Below are 21,389 nucleotides of genomic sequence, written 5' to 3' on the forward strand. Positions count from 1 at the left end.
TTTATAATGAATTATAATAAACACTTATATTGGTTTGGTTTGCACTTTGTTTGTTGTATTGCACATGCCTATTTTTATGTAGTAAGTAAGATACAGCTTAATGAAAGTTCAGATATTACACAGCCTATAGGGTTCAACATCATGGACAATTTTTTATGTCACAATGCATCAATTACAAGACCATAAGTACAGTATATTGTGACTTAAAGCAAACCTATTATGCAAAATCAACTTTTTAGAGCTTTTTTTTTACCATGTTATAGTCATTTCCTCTTCTCATTTCCCCTCTCTAAGTTGTATTTAGTGTGATTCATGCATGTTGGAGTAAGTAAATCTGCTACTTGCCTGACAGTAGCTCAATTGGTAGTATTTGCCCACTAATCCGAAGTTTGGCGGCATTAAAAACATCATTGGTTCATCATCCACTGACCTACAAGTTGTTGGTACGATCCCAGCTCACAGATGAATGCTGTGTCCTTAGGCAAGACACTTATCCCCCCTTGTCCCCCAATGCCCGGTGTGTGAATCTGTGTATGAATGGGAGAGTATTTCAGCTTTTATGAATTCTGCAACAGCCGGGACAATCAGCAGCAGCATATATCAGTGTTTCCCAATAGGCGCAAGAGGAGCTAGGGGTACTCCAAATAATTTCAGATTTAAAAGAACGATAGAGTTGAATATTACTTGAATTTAAAATGGTCCTTTTAGTATTTTGCACGTTTAACACTGGGGCTTATTTGGCATGACCATCATTAAAACGAATGACAAATAGGCCGTACTCAGATTTATAATGACACTGTTGGGGTGACTGGCTGGGGGTCGTCTCCATCACACTTGTCTAGTACATTCATAATAAGCCCTTTAACTCCTTATTTAACACTAATATCTGTGTATGATACAATGGACTGGTATGGATTGGTTCTCATCAGTGGATGTGAATGGACTCGGGAATTCATTGAGCGCACTCAGATGCAGAAAGAGGAGGGAGGAGAGAGAGGAGAGAGAGGAGAGAGAGGGAGGAGGTGACACGAAGTTTGCTGCTCACACGGAAAACACCGAGCACCGAGCGCTCATCTACTTTAGGCAGAAAGAGTGACGCTTCACCGGCAGCAGCGGAGCGGTAGTTGAAACTCGGGTCCGTTCAAAAACACTCCCCGGACGCAAAAGAGCCTTAAAAAACTGGATTTTACGCGCGCGCCATTGTCTCGTGGGGACTATCAGGATGGAAATTGAAAAGAAAAAAGGGGGAAAATTGGTATTCTTCATCCTATATTTTCACCTGTGCTATGGACTTATGGTACGTGCGTTTCAATATTTTACAGTGATAAAAAGTTACCCTATCAGGATTTTTGCTGTTGCTTTTTTGTTTGTTTTATTCCATTGCTTCCATAGTGCGTAACATTCCAGGATATCTGACAGGGATTTGACAAACAAGATGAAAACCGCCTTTGAAGTATCTCAGTTTGGGACAATTTAATACTTTTATGTTTATGACAGTAGAACATAATACGACTCTCCATTACAGATGAAACTTGGACATTGTTCTCTTCACAGTTTTGAATAATAACGCATTTTTACGCACGGGTCGCTTGGAACATTTTACCTTGTTTTACGATCTAACATAATACTTTTGGGGTTGTTCGCAGGTGGGGGCGATCCATCCGGACTGCGAAATCAAACGGCAGCACCAGAGGGCATGGGAGATCTGCAACGAGACGAGAAGGAGCGAGATGCAGAACCGAAGCCAGCAAAGCGGTGAGTAAATGATGGATAGCGCCAAGAAGCGAGACTTCGTGACAGCGCACACCAAGACGCACACGCACGCAACATTTACCTGGTCAGCGCGGGGTGACATATAAAAATGGATCGGACTTTTTATGCATTTCAATTAACCGCAAAGACCTTTTAGAGAAATAGTGTTTGCGTTTGCACAGCGGGTTCATGGCTATTTAATTATGATGACCTTGATAAATGCCACCATGTGAGTTGGTTCATAATAGTGTCTTCATCAAACGTTTGACTAGGAATTAGATCTTGTTTCTTCCAGAGATCTGCGTATTTTGAAGGAAATACCCGCAACTTTAGGTTCATTTCATTATTAATACAAAACCAACAAAAAACAAACAAAAAGAACATTGCAATCTAATGTCATGCCCAAATTTAAATTCATTACACCATCAAGCAACACGGTTCATTTTAAGCTATTACAGCTATATAAGGTCTATCTTTGGCTTCCTGAACAATCCTCCCTCATGATATGATAAATCTTACAGTAACATTTAAGAATCTCTCCCCTCTTACACAAGATATGACCATTTTAAGATGTCTTTATATCCTTAAAGCTGAACCTTGATGTGATTTAGAGGAGGGTCCCCTACTTTCCTTCTATGGAGATATTGTTTTACATACAAATTTCCACAATATGGTGTTGAACTTTTTTTGCATTTATTTATGGATGATTTTATTGCACTAAATACGCTTTAAAATGTGCTTTTTTGCTCTGACAGATCTGCTCTGTAACAATGCTTTATAGACTTGTATGCTTGTCTGACCATGTCTTGTTGTGTCTCAGGGCAAGACACTTCACCCAGCTTGCCTATGTATAAATGTGGCATGTGCGCGAGTGATTGGCTGTACAAGGGGCTGTAGATGCAGATTAAAAGTCATGCGTTTGTCTAGGGCAACAGAAATTGGAACGTGTGGAGAAGGCCTATACGATAATGGATTTACCAGTTTGTTGCTTTATTAACTTGAAGACAGACTGTGCATTTATTCACGGTAGGGTTGATTTAGGATCACTGTAACACAAAGAAAGTCCCATGTCTTGTCAGTGAGGCGAAACTTCATATACTCTCTAAAAAATGAAACACTGACCTGTTTAGATATTGCTGTTATATCGCTGTTAGATCACCTTAAAAACTCAATTATTCGCTGTGGATCAACATCAAATAGTTAAATAGAAAAAGATGACATATAATATTTTAAAAGGATCAACATTTCATCGACAAGACCTATACCACAGATGTCAAGTACATAATACATGATAGAAATACAGATAAGCATCAGCATAGAGTTATATAGGCATCTGTCCTCCATCTGAGGTTATGACATTGAATTGGGATGTGGGTGTAGGCTGAACCCACAATATAGTTTGCCAAGGTGCAGGAAAGCTTACCGCTCTGTGAATGGATCTTATAGTAAAGGGTGAAATGTGTTTTTTAAAGCGTTAGATGCAATATGCACAGGTCAACATCACTGTCAATTTTCTATCCTGAAATACCCTGCTCTAAAAGACTGTTTACTGCTTTCACATCTTTAAAGGTACATTATATACTGCTATATTTTCTGGTGAGGGTTCGTCACAAGCTTGTTTTCATGTCTTTGCTTAGAATGTTATACACCAAGGCATTAAAGCGATTTTTATTTTGCAAAATCAACTTTTCAGACCTTTTAGAGCCATGTTATATTTGTTTTCCCCTCACCATTTACTCGCTCAAAGTACGTGCATGTTTGAACAATCGTTAATCACTTATTTTCAGGACAACAATTTGCTTTTAGCACCAATTTCATTTTCTTAATCTGTGATACTAGTACAATTCAGCAGTGTCATGTCGTCTTTTTTGGTACAAATGAAAGAAAATATCTGTGGTTTGCTCGTGTGATCTTCAGCTTTCCACAGGACAGGTTGTGATGACGCTTATGGCGACGTCAGCTTCCATTGTGCACCATGGTTTTCTAACGTGGAAGACAGCAGACTTATTTCACAGTTGTTTTTAGGTCAGATCTATGTATTTCTTTAGCAATAAAACATTTGTAATTCAATAAATGCAAAATATGTTAAAGAGCATACTGTGGAACATTCCAAGCAAAGCAATAATATCTCCATGCAGCAGGTAGGAGACCCCCCACCAGAAAAATTACATAGTGCATCTTTAACCTGTAATCTCTCAATTATAAATTCACTGTCAGGTCAAGACATTTTCAAGAGATATTTCACTTCAAATCCCAAATCACTATTTCACTTCAAATCACTCAGAGCTTCTAATTGTTCAGTCAAGTCCAATTTATTCATGTGATACAATAGTATTTGATGTTTTTCTGGAGCCCTGGGCAAATGTTCCCAAAATCCTGTCAAATTAACATCAAAACATCACTGTAAATAAACAAATATGAATTGGACTGACATTCTAAAACAAATCTACCCACTTAAATGTAGTACAGTATTCTATGTCACAGGTACAGAAGGATGTTGTGTGGTAGGGCTGCATGTTGAGAAAAATATCAAACTGCAATTTTTCATACAAGCGATTGCGATTAGATTTGCGATTTGTGTTTAGTGACAGGGTTCATTAAAGCTTTAATGCTATAATGGTTTTCCTGCGTATTTGCTTTCTCAAGTCTTATTTTGATTGATTCTTGCATGTTTGAGTAATCCTGTAACAATCTGCATTTAAAACTTCAAATACTTTTCAGTTTGCACCTATACCAACCTATTCATTTAGACAAATGATGTCATTGAAAACTTTTTAAAATAAAGCTGCAAGTGGCAATGATCGGCCTTTGTGTGCCGCAAGCGTACATTTTTACTGAAATCGGAGTTCGTATGCAAATGGGAGCCATTTGTATAAATGGCATACATTTTGTGCAATTTTTTGGGGCTTAGCTGTGCAGAGACTCAAAATTTAAGCTAGGAGCATCAGTGACACGTAAGGTAGGCAGAGTTCCATATGTGCGTACTTTTGCTCCTGTAATTCCATCCTATATGTATTCTCACGTTTAAATACTAAACTTTTACATCACTTTTGTATTCATTGCTGATAATTAATGTATCACAAAACAAAAGTTGACAACAAGAGAGACGATGCTTTGCAGCGATAACAAACCATTGCTGCAGTGCTCGCATTAAAGGTTGTATGGAGGATATTTTTTTGTTTCAAGTTGTCAATGATAGCATTATAGAGGTGCAGTAGCCTTGTAATTATGATGACCAAAAAAAAGAGAATAAAAATTCATCAACTCTGGACGTGGTGGGGCCAGCTAAACATTTGCCAATAGATAATGACACTGCCTCGTTATCTGTTAGCTGACAGGCTGTCAATCAATCTCCCTACGTTTCTAGCGTAAATGACTTGCCTGCGCGCTGCCGGTACGTGGCTTACGTACGCCTGTCACGCAGTCCACAGACGCAAGCCGCACAGACGCTGTTTACTCCACCAACGCAACAGTTCTTAGCGGCTTTTTTTGACCTATATCTTCCTCGCAGTTAGCACAAAGTTTGTTGCAATGGCAGACAAGAATCCAGGAGCAGTTAGCCGCAAAAGAAAGTCCGTTTTTGAGGTCACTGAAAGAAGAAGACAAGGGGAAAAGCAGTGAAGCCAAACTAAGGTGATTCTTGAAGATTCATTCCAGCGATGGCGCGACTGAAGCAGACGCAGGGTCTAAAGACTGACACATTGGTCGCCAAATTACTCCTGGACAGGTCACTTCTGCTTATTATGAAAACGTACTTTATTTCCAAGAGCTAGTCAAACGTTTTTCAGGACACGAAAGCGATATCCTATGTCTGAAAACGTAATTTTCAAGGCAAAGAAAGAGTCCGCTTGCTGCTGCGTGTTGTAGCTAGTTCATTCGCACGGAATCTCCGCGCAACCTTCTCTGCACCCCTTTCCTGCTCCTCTCCCCGCTGCCCGTTCCGCTCTTCCCCCTGCTCCTCACTTCTCCGGGCACGGAATCTCCGTGCACCGCTCCCCTCTCCGTTCTCCTCTCCTCTCTCCTCTCTCCTCTCCTCTCCCTGCTCCGCTCTTCTACCTGCTCCTCACTTCTTGTCCGGGCACGGAATCTCCGCGCACCGCTCCCCTCTCCTCTCTCCTCTCCCTGCTCCCTGCTCCGCTCTGCTCCCTGCTCCTCACTTCTCGTCCGCGAACAAAATGTCCGCACACCCGCTCCCCCCGCTCCTCACTTCTCCACCTTGCCTAACCAACACTGTAGTTAGTTGTTTACAAGTCATGTGCAGCGCACCGGCTGTAAACAAACCTGTTTCTGGCGTAAAGAGGAGGCGGGAGAAAGCGTTTCTACGTAGGGACCTGTAGGGGAGGGGGGGTGGTTTCACGCATGCGCAACATTTGAAAAAGGACAAACAGTCGCTGGATTTCTCGTTCCTTGGAGAATCCTCTATACAACCTTTAATTAAGCCACTCTCCATCCAACTTTGGTTGTCTGCACCACGCACCTTTTCCTTCAGAAGTTGTCCTTGTAAAGTTGCTGTCTGATGTCGTGAAGGGTTTTATATTTATCCTCCATGGCTGTAAACTTTCCGCAGTCCATCACAAGTCATTCCTCGAGTGAGTGTTTACGCGACTGTAGTGGTTTTAGAGAACATATTTTGAAATGGCATCGGAAATTTATTTTGACACCTTGTGCATATTTCCTGTCTTGCCCCTGTTAAAAAGCCTTGAGACGCTCCAATAACACTGAAATATTGGAACTCCAACCTAATTTGAGAGGCGTGTAGCGTAATGACGGCAATTGGATGCACATATGACACCGCTCGTGTAAGCTGTTTAACCAGTTAAAATGGAAAGCGATACCTACGCGTATGCTGTGCTGTTGCACTTATGTGCTGTTACTACTTCGGTGTAAATTAGGGGTAAGAATTTGGATAACTTTTGATGTCTCACCCTTTGAGATAATGTGTATCAAATTTGAGCCTGTTCAGGTGAATGCCCTCAGAGTGTGTTTGTAAAAGTACGACAGAAAGTGCTTTCCACAGTTTAATACAATATCGATGACCCCTAGTGGATCAGACGGCGTTGACATAATAATAGTTTTTACTCGTCTTGGCATGATCTACATCTCTGTCAAATTTCATGATTCTACGTGAATTTTTTTGCCATACACACGTATTTCACCCTAAGCAAGTGTAAAAACTGCAACTTTTGGATGCATATTTTTTCAAATGCATTAAAAGTGAAAGAGGACGGCCACAGTGCCAGCTCTTGGTATGCGTACGGAGCAGCACGTCCTGCGCGCATACATTTCAGAAAATAGAATCCAACCTATCTGTTGACACAGTACACGAGTGTAGGCGTATATCCCCATCAAAACACATAGAGAACATGCAGCTATTGTTGTATTTGTGCATTTACCATGAGCACAGTGTGTTCCTGGGGCAGTTATGTATCGTTTGAAAGAACCCAGGGCCAGAAAGACTGTTAATTAGTGCTTTGTGATCAGCCTGTACAGACAGCAGTTACAAGCCTGTTCAGCTGTTAGTTTCACTGTAGATCTGTTACAAATGGCTAAATGCGCGGAGTCAAGCTTGATGGGCTTTCCCACTGAGAAACACAGAGCCTGTGCTGCGTCCATACGTCCTACTGGTGCTGCCGGTGTGGCCGTCTTTGTTGGTGTGTGACTATGGTTTTGAGAGTTTACGTGCATAAACGCTGACGTGTGCAGAGTGGCCAGGCCCTAATGCAATTTTTTCTTCTGTGGGCCATTTTATTGATTTTTGGAAATTGTAAATAGCCAAAAGTTAGAGCAAATTTTCCTGAGTTTTCACCACTGTTCACTAGGTGAAAAATGGGTGGTTTGGTTAGGAGAAACACTTTCTGATACGCAAACAATGTTCAGCTTTTTTCTATATAATAAACTATACATTTTCTGAAAGCTCTGGTGCATTCCTACGTCACGGCGAGGGGCTCCTGGTCACTACGGGCAACTCACTTCACGTCAGTTCACTTCCCAGCTACTCTTACCATTGCTTTACGATACTAATAGGCCCTTCACCAGCTTCTGGCGCTGAGGCCTAATTACCCTCTGTTCAGAATATGTGCACTCCATCAGCCACTGAACATCTGGAGCACAGCTACTTTTATAACCTACATAGGCTGTTCAACAAGTGTCAAAAAACATGACTAATACAGTATTTACACTATATGCACTTTCATCTTGACAACACAGAAGTTATAGTTGTGATTTCTCTAAGGAGCCAAATAATATGATTTATTTATTTATTTTATTTTTTTTCCATAAATTCCTTGAAAAATGTAGACTCTGGGTCATACAAATTGAGTTAAAAATGTGTATATTTATTTTTCTAAAACAAAAACGGAAATAAACATCTCTTGCATGCTACTGTGAAATATCACATTCACTCTATTAACTGAGAACCTGAAAAAGCACACTATGCCTTTACAATGGTTAGAACAAGGTCCTGGATTCAGTTCCTCCCTCCATCAGGAGCTTGAATGTTTCCTCTGTGTTCATTACTACCATGTAAAAGGCATTTAAATTTCAGCAGGAACAAATGTTAAATGACAATATACAAATATTCCCTTTAAAATCTTGGAGTTAATGTGTTTGTTATGTTTCATAGTCTAACCTAATGCTACACAACCATTAATAATTTTCACGTAGTTCACAGTTTCATGGTTTAGGTCTTGCATTATGCCCCGCCCTCCACTGTCCATGTCTATTTAAGTTAATGGCTGAATCAAAACTGCCTCCAGCAAGTGAATGGTTGTCAGATAAAGTGTGTTTCTAATTAACTAACTGGGCTTACTCTGAGGGGAGTGTGCTCTGCACACAAAATACATCCATTTGGACTCTTGTTTTGTACCAACATGCTTTATTATCTCTAGTTTTCTTCAGCTCGAAGGCATAATATCCTCAAATTCAATACAAAACTAAATAAACCGTCACATAATAGAAATTATTTTAATCCTTAAGCAAGACAATGTGACAGCATGTTGGGTTCGTTTAGAAGCCAGACTAAACCAGATATAACTTCACTAACTTCAGAAATCACTTCTGACCAAATCACTTCTGACCACTTTCTCTTTAAACCCATTAGCATTTTAGCCTCTAGCTGTACCAGGACCTAAACTTCAACATCACTGCATATGATTACAATACATTTTTCTCTGTCAGTATAAGTACAAGTACAGTGTTTTTTTTTGTGTGTGCTTTTTTTTTAGATTAAGTAAAATCATTTGGATGATTTTGATGATTGGGTTATGGTGAATACAAGTAATAAGTAAGTAATTACTAATGTGTCCCCTGATGCAGTGAGGGTTGAATGTCTGCTGAGTGTTGTATGCACATGATTTTATTCATGGTTTGCGCTCAACCAGAGATCTGAGAACTGAGTTGCTCTTTGGGATTAATAAAGTTGTTGATTAATTGATTGATTAAAAATAAGCGTTAGTCTGGCTTGTCAGTATTACACACTTTTTGCATATTATAAATGTGGCTTTAATTGGATTAGCAAAATGATTGATGGAGAAACTATCATTGCTTTGTTCAATATGTTAAATCAAACCATGGTGGATCAATTTATAACTCATTGTGGATGGAAGGGCATCACACATAGAAAAAAAATATGTGGTAACTGCAGTAAATTCACAAAGCTTAATCTTAACCTTCACACAGGCACACAGAAGTCTATTGTCAAGTCACAGTTTCGTAACAACATGTAATATAACAGTACATGGCTGATATTCAGACTTAGTATATTCAGAGTATATTGAGGACCTTCTACAAAATGACTCTCAAAATCTGCAACAAACAAGCAAACAAAAACAACTATGCTATAATAGTAAAAAGGAAAGAAATTTGATGCATAATTTTCAGGACAAGGATATACAGTTTAACGTTCACTTTAGTTCATTAACCATACATGATCCTCAACAAAATACATTTACATACAGTTTTGAATGCAATTAAAAAAAAAAAAAAAACATCATTCTGGACAACAATATGTTCATGGATATAATTTTTTTTCTAGTTTTTACCATCTGTCATCTGCTTAGCAAATGAAACTCAGAAACATCCAACTTCCAGAATAATTTTTCGGTAATTTGGAGTTTTTGGTCGTTAAATCAATCGCTGTGTCTTCTCATGAAAGTCTGTGAAAAGCCATAGAAAAAAACCCAAACTTAAATATGGCATTCACTGTGCTGATATCCATATTGTCTCACTGCCCATTAGTGAGCAAAAACCCACTGCCAAATCCAAACTAATAATCCAAACGCATGCTTTCTTATTTTATACTGTTATCGTAATCCTTGTGGACTATACATCCGATTGGCCGCTGCCCCCCTGCCTTTGTGAAGGTCTAGAGAGCACTTTATAATGAAACACTTATTCTCAGGTGATTATGGTGTCAAAAACACTTCTGAAATAAAACTCTGAGGTGTCATCCTGAAGTGAATAACATTTGCAACCCCCTATAATTTGGATTTAATTATCTTTTTGGTTCCTGTTGGAGATGCATGACTACATTAATACCGGAACCCCACTGTTACTTGCTCCCAGTCTAGCCTTGAAATCCCTTTTTGCCAGCTGACTTTTGGCTCCTTTTATTTAAATGATGCCATGGCTTTCTGGGACAAGCACACTCAGTCTCTCAAGTGTTCTAAAAAAATCTTTAAATAGCACTTCTTTTGACCTCCTGGCAGGAAATGATGGATAGATTAACACAGAAGAATTGTATTATAATGACTTGGTGTGATTTGTCACTAATTGGGATACCCCCTGTGCTGCTACCTTGTGGTAAAATACATAGTAAGATAAAAAAAAATGAGCTCAAGATTATATAGTATTGTCAATGGTTATATAAAAAGGGATTTTGAATAGACTACTGTAGACTGTTTACTTCATTTCACTTCATAGAAACAACCTGACCCTGCAGTGGTAGGATTTATTCACTTGACAGTAGGTGGGTACTTTTTAATCATTTAACCAGTTGCTGCTATTTGGTCGTGACGTATGTAATGTGCCACTAACGGAGCTAACTGGTATATTAAGCTTTTCCCAAATCCCATAGGAAGAAGGGCAATAACGTCTTTCCCCTTGATAAAATTCACCAAACATTCTCTTTGTTCCGGCTTTAAATCCTCAATCTCGGAATCGTTGACAACTTAGAATGTATGGCTCTTCGCTGATTGGCTGGTGCCTGAACTTGCACTTCCGGAGTTTTTGCGAACCGTCTAGTGTATTTTGATTCCTGACCTAGTGGCTGGAGAGAAATTAAATTCTATTCACTAGGTGGTGCCAGCCTGGCTAATAGACTGTTATTGACTGTAACAAATGTGTATATTATTTCAATGTCAGAGTTTTTTGCTCAGTCCTGTTTGAAGTCTCCCCTAGAGAACATGGTAAATACTCACAAATCCAGTAGACTCCTGACTAAAGTTGTCAAAAGAATCGATTCCCAGACACTAATTGATCGCAAAATGATTATGATATGAAAATGAAATGATAGATCCTCATTTCAAGTACTGATACTGAAAAAAAAACCAACATATAGGAGCTTTTCTTAGTAGTTTTAGAATGGTTTGATCTAGAGGGAGGACATTTACCATTTATTTTTACATTTTCTGGCTGGAGAGCTGTATTGTGCAGTGGGGAAAGAGCATAGACCCATGGGACAAAGGGACACATTAAAGACAGTGGATATTGTATATAGGCACATAACATTTGTTTAATGAAATGTGCAGTTTGGACCATAGACTGTATAAAGAAATGGACTAAGGGAGCATAACATCACCCATAGTGTTCGGCTCCAGTCAAATGAAGCTCACTATGCTGGCAGGTATAGGGCGAATTTAGAGCCAAGTTCAATATTAGAAATAGGAATTCATTTATGGAGAAAATGTTTCAATGTAAAGTCAATTGGAAACAGAGTCGATGGGGCCTGAATCCACCCATTTTTCACTTCCCATCTGGAACGCTGCAACGAGCAGGTTAGCTATGTCCATATAAATATACAGTCATACATATGGTGTTCCAGCTTTTTGGCATTTTATATTTTTTTTTCATAAAAAAAAAATATACATATCATCAAATATCATATACTGAAGCTCATATACATTTCCCAAAAGGTCATTGCATATATCCATTGTAAGGTAGGCAAGGCAAGGCAAGGCAAGTTTATTTGTATAGCACAATTCGTACACTAAGTAATTCAAAGTGCTTTACAGAATAAGAAATGCATTAAAATCATAATAAAAACAAATCAAAACATAAATAATCCTCATAAAATTAAAAAGAGATAGAGACATTAAATGAGAAAGAAGAGATGAAAAGAGCAGAATGAAAAATGAAAACCTTTTCAAAGTATGAATCATAATACTGAGATTTGAAAAAGTTCTTTATATACTAATACATAAATAACACACTCCTGATCAGTTCCCTCAGCACTGAAGGATGGCGCAAATAAAGTTTGATAAATATCCAAATCAGTTACACTTACTTGATTAAGTTTGCAAGAAATTGTACCTCCAAGAGTGTAGTATGTTTTATGTTCCAAAGTATTGTTTTAACTTTCCATTGCCATTTCCGTGCAGTGAAAATTGACATGGTAACTCCAGACGTATTGATATTTTTTGCATGAGAGTCTACACTTTTCGATAACACAGTCAGAATTAAAAAGCAACATGCATCTTGTAAAGTGCCAAACCCTATGCCTCCCAGTATCTCCATCCTATGCCTATTATGTCTGGGTTTGTGCTGTCAAAAGAACATGTCACTGCTCAATCTTCTGCAGCTTTGCCTTCTCTGTCTGCTACAAAGTCATTCTTAACGTCAAGACTAATCCTAAATGAAATGACATTCACTTGCTCTGACTGCTGCCTCTGCTTAAAGGCCAAAGAGAATGCACACACACAAGCTTCAGTTATCTCAATATAAGGCTTTAAATTCGTCAACCATCAAAAATAAGGTAATGGTTATCACTTATCACAGCTTCAGACTCCACCAAGTAACACAACATTTTCGATACAATGGAAGAGATTTTTTTTCCAAATCTCAAAGATGGTGATTCAGTATCTTCCTGTAATTAAAGGTTTTGTCAGCTCATCTTTGTTTCCAAGATAGTTGCATTGTTAAATTTTTGGAATGCATCCTTTGGAGAATATGATTATATTTTTTGGGGGGAAGTACAGTGCATAGTTACAGATAGCGAAAACTCAGTATCACAGACTGAAAAATATGATTAAATGATACACTATATTCTTTAAAATATGCCTTGAGTGGACTTCTTTTTCCACAGATCTGACCTGTACCTTGGCCTGGTAACATTGTCCGTGTGTCTTCATGGACAGATGGATAGATGTTTAAGTTCAAATAAAACATAGCGCTATATACTGTATGTTGTTATATAATTATGTGAATATGGTCCATCGATAATTACTTTGAATATCTAGAGTATCTTATTTTGGGTTTTTTTGAAATGTGCAATACTTGAGAACACCTTCAAACTTCCTGCATTCTGACTCTGACCTTAAGCCACACATATGATTATCTCATTAATGACTTTTGCAAAATGAAAATCCACCCGTTTGTTTCTGAATCATCTGCCAAAAGACAAACAAACCAGCGCTGGCAGCAGAATCAGGGAGGCAACAATAACATTACTCTGCCAGGTTTGTAGTAAAAACTCAATTCAAAGTTATTCTACAATAAAAGTTCGAAAAACGCATTTTCATCAACAAGTAAAACTCCTAATGAATGTTACAAGAATAAACTGTCAACAGAACTGATCATGAGTGTAATGTTTTGCCCCAGCATCTGATCAAAACAAAACACAGTGCATGGCATTCTTGAAATGAATAAATGAAAATAACATATTAAGTCTAAGGCACAGTGGTACAGAGGTTACAGCGTTCCATTCTCACAGCAGTAGTCGTGTAGAATTTGCATGTTCTCCCTGTGTCTGCATACTATTTCCTGTCTGTGTACCATCAAACAGGTCTCCTCTGGTCCAAGACTCCCTTGTAAAGTAGATTCTGAATCTCTAAATCTGGTTTAGATAATGTGAATCACTCTTGACCCATATGTATCTCTGCCTTTTCCTCTCTTCATCTCTGCACATCTCTGTAGATTTATGCCCATCTGATCAGACCAGCTCAGTTATGTGACCCTACATTTTCTCATGTATATAAGTATATTATGTAAATTGATGGCTCTCAATGCTCAGGGACGCTAGAAATGTCATATAAAAATGCCATGTAGCAAAAAATCTCTTTTACCACATCAAAGTTTGTCAATGAAACATGATCTGTGATATGCCTGTGTGCGCTGATAGGAATCCTTCTAACCCAAACCACGCATACAACATCTACTCAGATATATCTCATAATCATGCCAGTATTAACATTACATGTAACAAAATACAGTATACACTTTCTGATAGTTGATTTCATATGTTTGCTAAGGCTGCAAGATGAATTGCAAAGGAATCAAAATCGCAATTTGAACTGACACAATTAGCAAATCACAAAGGTGGCAGTTTTTGAAGTATAATCATTTTCTCCCCAAACAACAAAATCTCCTGTCTTATTCTGCTTGAAAACTGCTAAGCCTGTAGTTTTGATCTGCACAGACATGTTCAGAAATGAGACATCTGTATTAGTTTGTCAGTTCAAATTTAAGCCTGTTTGTAAATTCCTCTGGTTGGATTTAAAATGTGAACTTTAAATAAAATCATATTATTAAAACATATATTGCTAATCTCGTTGCAATTGTGATGCTTGTCAGAAAGAAATCACAATTCAATCTTTTCCCTAAATCACTGAGTTCTAGTTTGCATCATAAAAACCTCTATCATTAAGTTGGACCTTTTCCCTGACATGTTTTCGCCTTTGCATGTCTCTGTCGATATCATGGCAAACATTTAAGAAATTATTTAAGTTTGGAAGTGTTGTTGCAAATATATTCACTTTTTGGGGTCATCCATACTGTTCATCCGCTGCAACTGGGGAAGTTCCCTCCCAAAGCCATTATGCTGTCTGCTCATAGAGAAGGTATGCTGTGCCTGAGTGCTTTGAAATTATAGGTTTGTTTTTAAAAGCGTACAGATGTTCCATGGTGTTTAGGACATCCATAGACCATTTCAAACTGAAATTCGTAGAAACAATTAAAAAAAGAACTTTCTTATAACTTGGCACAAATGAAAAATGTTAAGTGTGGGCTCGGTGACAGGTTAGGGAATATTTTTGTCTGATGTTTTTTTGTTTTGCAAAACATGTCCCTTGATAATGAAACCAAAGAAACTAAAAATTGTGAAAAGTTTGGAAAAAAAAGATTGCTTGTTGATGATAGTCGGAAGCAGAGGTGACATTATTTGAACAGACAAGCGACAAATGGTTCAGCTGAAATGTACGATGATGCTGTTCAGATTTTCTTTAATTGCAATGACTTTCTATCTTTCTTTCAACTCGTTTGGCCTTGTATGCATACAGGAAACTCCATCCATAGATTTCAGAGTGATATAAATTGTTGCCATGGCAAATATAAAATAGCAATTCAAAACAAAGTATCAAAGTATGGTGAAAAGCACTAAAATTGGCACTTATGAACAGGAAATTGAAACCTGTGAATACTAAGGACCCTTGTGGGGGAAAATTTGGCATTCGCTATTTTTTCATAACTTAAGATTTTACTCAGCTACACTTCAACAACTATACACAATTTACAACAGTACACAATGTACATACACATACTCTTTACATTCTTATTACAATGTTGTTGTAAGTAATGGAACAAAATAGTCTTGATTTATGAATATAAATTTTTGCTGTAACTTGCTATTGTAATTTATGGATTGTGTGTTGTTGAAGGTATGCATTCATCTTCCAGAAGGTCACCTCATCACATCTTGCTCAAGGCGTAGGGCAGATAGACCTGCTGTTCTTGTGTCCTTGGTAGTGTGGCCGCTGTATCGGGTAGGGCATCTGATATAAAAGTGGCAAATTATATTGATGGCCACTTACTGTTCATATGAGTTTTGTAGCCTTAGTTTAAACTGTCACAGTGTTGTGTTAGATTGTCTGTCTGTTATGGGTTTAAAGCACTTACTCTTAAGTTATGGGAACACTAGACATTATCTCAACTTATTTGGCCTTATGAGTAACTTAGAATTAACATGTGTGAACGTGTGTCAACGGTCACATAAATTATCTACAACTTAAGAAATTTTAAGCATGCTGAACATTTTTTGACAACCTTCCCGTATTTTGATGTATGCCAGCATGTTTGAGCGTGCTCATAATTTATACAAAACTTACCTGTAACTGATCCAAAGTACACCAGCGTTTTTTCTAAATTTTTCATACGTTGGCATGTGCTGGCTAAATCGTCAAAGTGTGACAGGGCCTTAAGCCTTTTAAAGGAACTGTATGTAGCTGGTGCTCTTACAGTCTCAGTCACAACTGAGCCTGAGTTGCCATTGCCTTAATCTGCAAATAGAGTACTAGAGTACACTGATGAATGATTGGCTGCAGGAGTTGGGGTTTAGGTAGTGAGGATTCAGATCAGAGAGAGTTCTATTATATTTAAACCACCAGTGAGACTGGCAACCCAAATGAGAGATTTGTGTGAGGCTTGTTAATCCATTTACCATTCGTTCATTTGTTTTTCAATATAAAACCAAAAATAAAAAACTAAAAAAACCCAACAATTTTCTTCATTATTTGTCTCCAAAACCAAAATGAAAAAATGTATAACGATTCGTTTTTCAGTTTCGATTTTGTGTTTCTGGAAAAAAGTGGATAACGGCCATTTCCCATTTCGGTGACTTAAACTGCTATGCTGGACTGAACCAGGACTGAAACATGACTAAAACAGGACTGGACCAGGTCTAAACCAGGACTAAACTGGTCCCAATCTCTGTCCTGGTCCTGGTCCCAGTCTGGTCCCAGTCTCAGTCCTAAATGAGGACTAAAGAAAGCCTGGTTCAGTCCGGCATCGCAGTTTAAGTCATGGAAACGGGAAACGGCCGCTATCTGTTTTTTCCATTATTCATTTAAACACAAAATTGAAAACTGAAAAAAACAAACAAAAAAACAATCGTTTTGGTTTTATTTTGAAAAACAAATGAACGATTGATACACGGATTCTTGTTCTTCTTTGTAATTGGATCTTGTCTGGGGCTACAGCCTACAGCTTTAAAACAAGTCTTTGGGACCACGGGGAGGCTCTGACCAGAGGGCACAGTAAGCTCGCAATGTAATGTACTGGGGGGGTCTGTCCATGCAGCGCCCAAAAAGTGAGAACAAAGTTTAAAATCAATTCTATATTTTACTGGTAATAAGGGTGATGTGCGGCTATTCTGGAGGTTCCTGTTGAAATCCTTGAAGCAGAGTTTTGTGCAAGCTGAAGTCTTTGAAGAGCTGCCTTATTAAAACAAGGAAAAAGTGAGTTGCAGACAGTAGTCGAGACAGGATGAGATAAAAGCATGTATGATCATCTCCAGATCACCCTTTGACCACATTTTCCTCAGCTTGTTGTCATGAAAACCAAAGGATTAAATTATAACATAAACAGCTCAACGAACATGTCTAATGTTTTTTGTAACTAAGAAGAAGAAGAAGAAGAAAAAAAAAAAATAACATTCCAATTGTTATCAGTAAGCTGTATTTATTTTATCATGTCTACCTCTTATCTGGAAACACAGTTAGGTTATGTTTAAGGAATTTAAAATCTTACATACAGTTCCTTTAATAGCTGAATTTATTTTCTAATGTACATTGCTTTTGATTGCAGGCACCTTATTCTCTTGCTGTCTTGCTGAGCACTGTAATTTCCCCATTGTAGGACAAATAAAGGGTTATCTTATCATATAATCACTTGCTTACAAATGCTTGTTTAACCAGAATAGGTCAATGTTCAGTTGCCCTGCTAACTGCTTCACAAGACGCCAATTGTCACAGTAGGGGAAAAATGAAATGGCTCTGTTGTTTGGTCATGGCTAGACTGATCACATGGTCTTTATTGTATGTGGGGGGGATGCGTGTTTGAACCTTCATTTTGTTCCTTCATTAGAAAATTTCCCATATGCGTACAAGGCAATGTTAATTAGTCACTGATGCTATGAGTCAGACTGTCGTTGATTGAATTTCCCATCCCTTTTCCTGTTGGTACACATTTAATTGTAATAACCACACAGTAGGTGTGAGATGTGGGGATACCGAGATGATTAAAAATACGTTGTAATGTCCAATTTGTGTTTTAGTTCTCATAATAACAGACAAAATATAAAACAGTGTCAAGAAGTTTGCAATTTTTTTTATGACTAGCATTACATTTGAGACACATCCTTTAACAGTAACATTTGACGACTGATAAACCAATACAAGAATCTTACATAATGTGATAATAATATGGATCGTTTGTTGTTTACTAAGGAAATGATGATAGCTAAATAATTACAATCCAATAGTCAACAACTTTAATGCAGTTACAGTAGAAGATAATTTAATATTTAGGCCAACCGTAGATTAGCGTGAGAAATGTGAGACTGTCACTGGCCTCTTAAAATTCCTGATAATCTTTTTTTTTTTTTTTCCCCAGAACACTCTTATTCAAAAACTCTCATTCAGAAATTATGAATTCATCTTTGTGTGCCGTTTGTTTTATGGAGATAATGACTTCCTGCAATGTCGATGAGAGGAGTGACTCGATATAATTATCCAATCAAATTATGTCATATAGGAAACAGGCAAAGCACCCATTACCATCAAAAGGGGAAGTAAATAAATATGTAATTATATATGTCTATGTGCACTTCTTGTTGCATCTTATTTATACTTTGCAGCTGATGTCATCAACATTCCCAGAGAGTGTGATGCTAACTGTAATCACCGCTCTGTCTGAGACTTGTTGGAGTTTAATTTAAGCTTTAGGCCCCATCCACACTAGTGCATATTTGAGTCGTTTTCGTTGTGGATGCAGTGTTCGTCCATACTAATCCGATGGAAAATGGCTCCAGAGATGGAACGATCTGGTGCCGCGAGCTCCCACGAAATCATCTATGGATCAGATCCGGCACTGTGTGGACGCCTGAAAATGCTGATACGCTGATGTAGGTCTATGCGCCGCAAAGTAATTCACTGCGAAAATAGTAAGAGGCTAGAATATATGTCCATTCATATATACGGTCTATACGTATGACCTGCAGACATATAAACTCTGAAAAGTTTCACATTAACCATCTCCAACGTAATAGAAGCACAGAACACCCCTCTAACACAGAAAGAACACATATAATCCATTGAGTCGTGTCCTTTAGTGCGACAGAAGCTGAACTGCATCAGCGCACAATAGAGAGCTGTTTTTTGAGAGCTCAGTTTATGCAAATTAGCCATGTGGTTTTAAGTTTCGTTTCTGTAAAACATAAACAAATATGTTCAAAGCTGTGTGGATAGGGAAGGCTTGCAGACACAGAAACGATTTGTCTGGACGCAGATCGTTTCTGATACAGTGATTCATTTCAGTGTAAATGTAGCCTTATTTTAACACAATCTGATGAGATAGAATAGGTTTAGCTGAAACTACAAGTGAGATGAATTGTGCTGTTAAACAAGTCTCTCTCAAATAATACAATAGCTAGCATTATCCAACAGTTTTTCAGTTAGTCACTCACTTTTTTTGTTGTTGAAAATCAAACACATAAACAGGACTATGAATGCTCGTATTGATCACAGGCTTCTGAAAATGTGTTGTTTAAATCCATTTTGTATTTTTCTTGAGTTTTTAGACAAGCTTAAAATGTTTTTCGGCACTGCTTGCTAATGTGTGCATTGCGTAACTCCTAAACATTCCACCATAGATACCATACAGAACACCCCCAGTATGATGCCACAGCAAAGTATCAAGAAATCAAAGATGTTTTTGTATCCACGGGCAAGACAATTCACTCATTTTAAAACTTTTTAATATGGTGGGTCCTGCTTGTCTCCATGGAGATGTTATTGCTTTGCCTGGAATGCTCCACAATTTACCATCAAGTTACCTGTCCGATCTGTGGAGAGGCGACCCCATTTTCCATAGTGTTTCTTGAGCAAAAACACCTCACTGAATAAATGGAGGAATAGATAACTTTAATGCCATATTGTGAAACATTCCAAGCAGGGCAGTACTCAAGCAAGTGGAGGATGAGAAGTGAACAAATAACTACAATGTTAAGCTCTTTTCAGTGTTTAAAGGTGCACAGCGTAACATTTCTAGTGGAAATCTCATAACAATAACATTTCTAGTGGAAATGTTGTTACTTTGTCTAGAATGTTCCACTGTACAGATTAAACCTCTATCACAAGGGAGACAGGCAGGTTACGGCACTACGCTACATTACATTTCAGATTTGTGGATCTATTTTTGAGCAATGTTTAATGTCATACCATGGAACTTTCCAGGCAAAGCAATAACATCTCCATGGAGACAAGCATGTTGCAAACCCTCCACCATAAAAGTTGCGCCGTGCACCTTTAAATAAGGGAAGAAAATGGCACAATATTAATTCAGTGCGTTACTGAATGGATTTGAGTATAGTGTGAGTCTGTAATTACATTTAAAGAACACATAATTGCCTGGAGAAGCAGGTCGAGCAATGTTCACATCATTTGAACAGAAGAGCACTCAGTGCCTTTAAGTGGGTGAAGCAGATGTGGGGATAAAGACTTGAGCTGCAGACCTGCCTGAAGAGGTTAAAGTAGCCACATAAGATAAGGGCTTTATATAGCTGTGAGGTCATCTGGGTTTAGTCCTGGTTCAGTCCCCGGTCAGTTCCAGTTTAATCCTGGTTTGGTCCTGATTTGGTCCTGATTTAGTCCTCTTTTAATTGTGATTTAGTTCTGGTTTGGTCCTGGAATAATTCTGGTCCTGTCTTTGCATTTAAATTTCACCGGAGACATTCCACAGTATGAATTAAAGTCCTCTGTCTCCATGGAGATGTGGGGTTAAAGACTTTAGCTGCAGAACTGTCTGAATAAACCTGAACATGGAGGTTAACCTCACAGCTTAATACAGCTGTGAGGTCATATGGGTTTAGTCCAGATTCAGTCCTCGTTTAGTCCCAGTTTAATCCTTGTCCGAGCCTTTGTGTTTGAATTTTCCTTGGAATGTCCCACAGTATGGAATTAAAGTAATCTCCATGGTGACAAGCAGGTGACACCACTATGTCAGATCTGTGAGAGACAAGCCCCACTAATGGTATTATTATATTTTTCAAGCTATAAAAAAAATCTAACTGAATAAATGAAAGATGAAAGTTTAATGCCATACTGTGGAACATCAAAGCAATAATATCTCCATGGAGACAGGCAGACGGTGAACTCCTTAGAAAAGTTACATAGTGCATCTTTTAAATATTATTTTCTGATACTGGGTTTAATCACTCCCCCACAGTCCCATCTGAAATGACCTGATGTTCAGGGTTATATGAGTCCAGTCTGAACTTCAGCTGTTGGTGGTCAAAGTGCTGTTTTGACTTTGTACAGCTGTGAACTCTGTGTCTGGGGTCATCGTCGGGCTAATGGGGGCGGAGCGGCCATCTTTGTGTCCTGGTGGGGGGCGTTCTGACTCCTCATGGGGTCCACATCTCCAGGGACCTG

At 38.3% G+C, this 21,389-nt stretch overlaps 1 protein-coding gene across 1 annotated transcript in view; it reads left to right on the forward strand.

Moving 5' to 3' along the window:
* Positions 1-1,222: 1,222 nt before the first annotated feature.
* ghrhra (growth hormone releasing hormone receptor a) overlaps positions 1,223-21,389 on the forward strand; it is a 98,546-nt gene continuing 78,379 nt past the window's right edge. Inside the window, exons 1-2 of the mRNA XM_020929127.2 lie at positions 1,223-1,297; positions 1,647-1,755. Of these exons, the coding sequence (XP_020784786.1) occupies positions 1,223-1,297; positions 1,647-1,755 (184 nt within the window). The remainder of the gene's footprint in view (positions 1,298-1,646; positions 1,756-21,389) is intronic.

Source organism: Boleophthalmus pectinirostris, unplaced genomic scaffold, assembly GCF_026225935.1.
Source record: "Boleophthalmus pectinirostris isolate CB_2022bp ecotype Guang Dong unplaced genomic scaffold, ASM2622593v1 HiC_scaffold_16, whole genome shotgun sequence".
Taxonomy (NCBI): domain Eukaryota; kingdom Metazoa; phylum Chordata; class Actinopteri; order Gobiiformes; family Gobiidae; genus Boleophthalmus; species Boleophthalmus pectinirostris.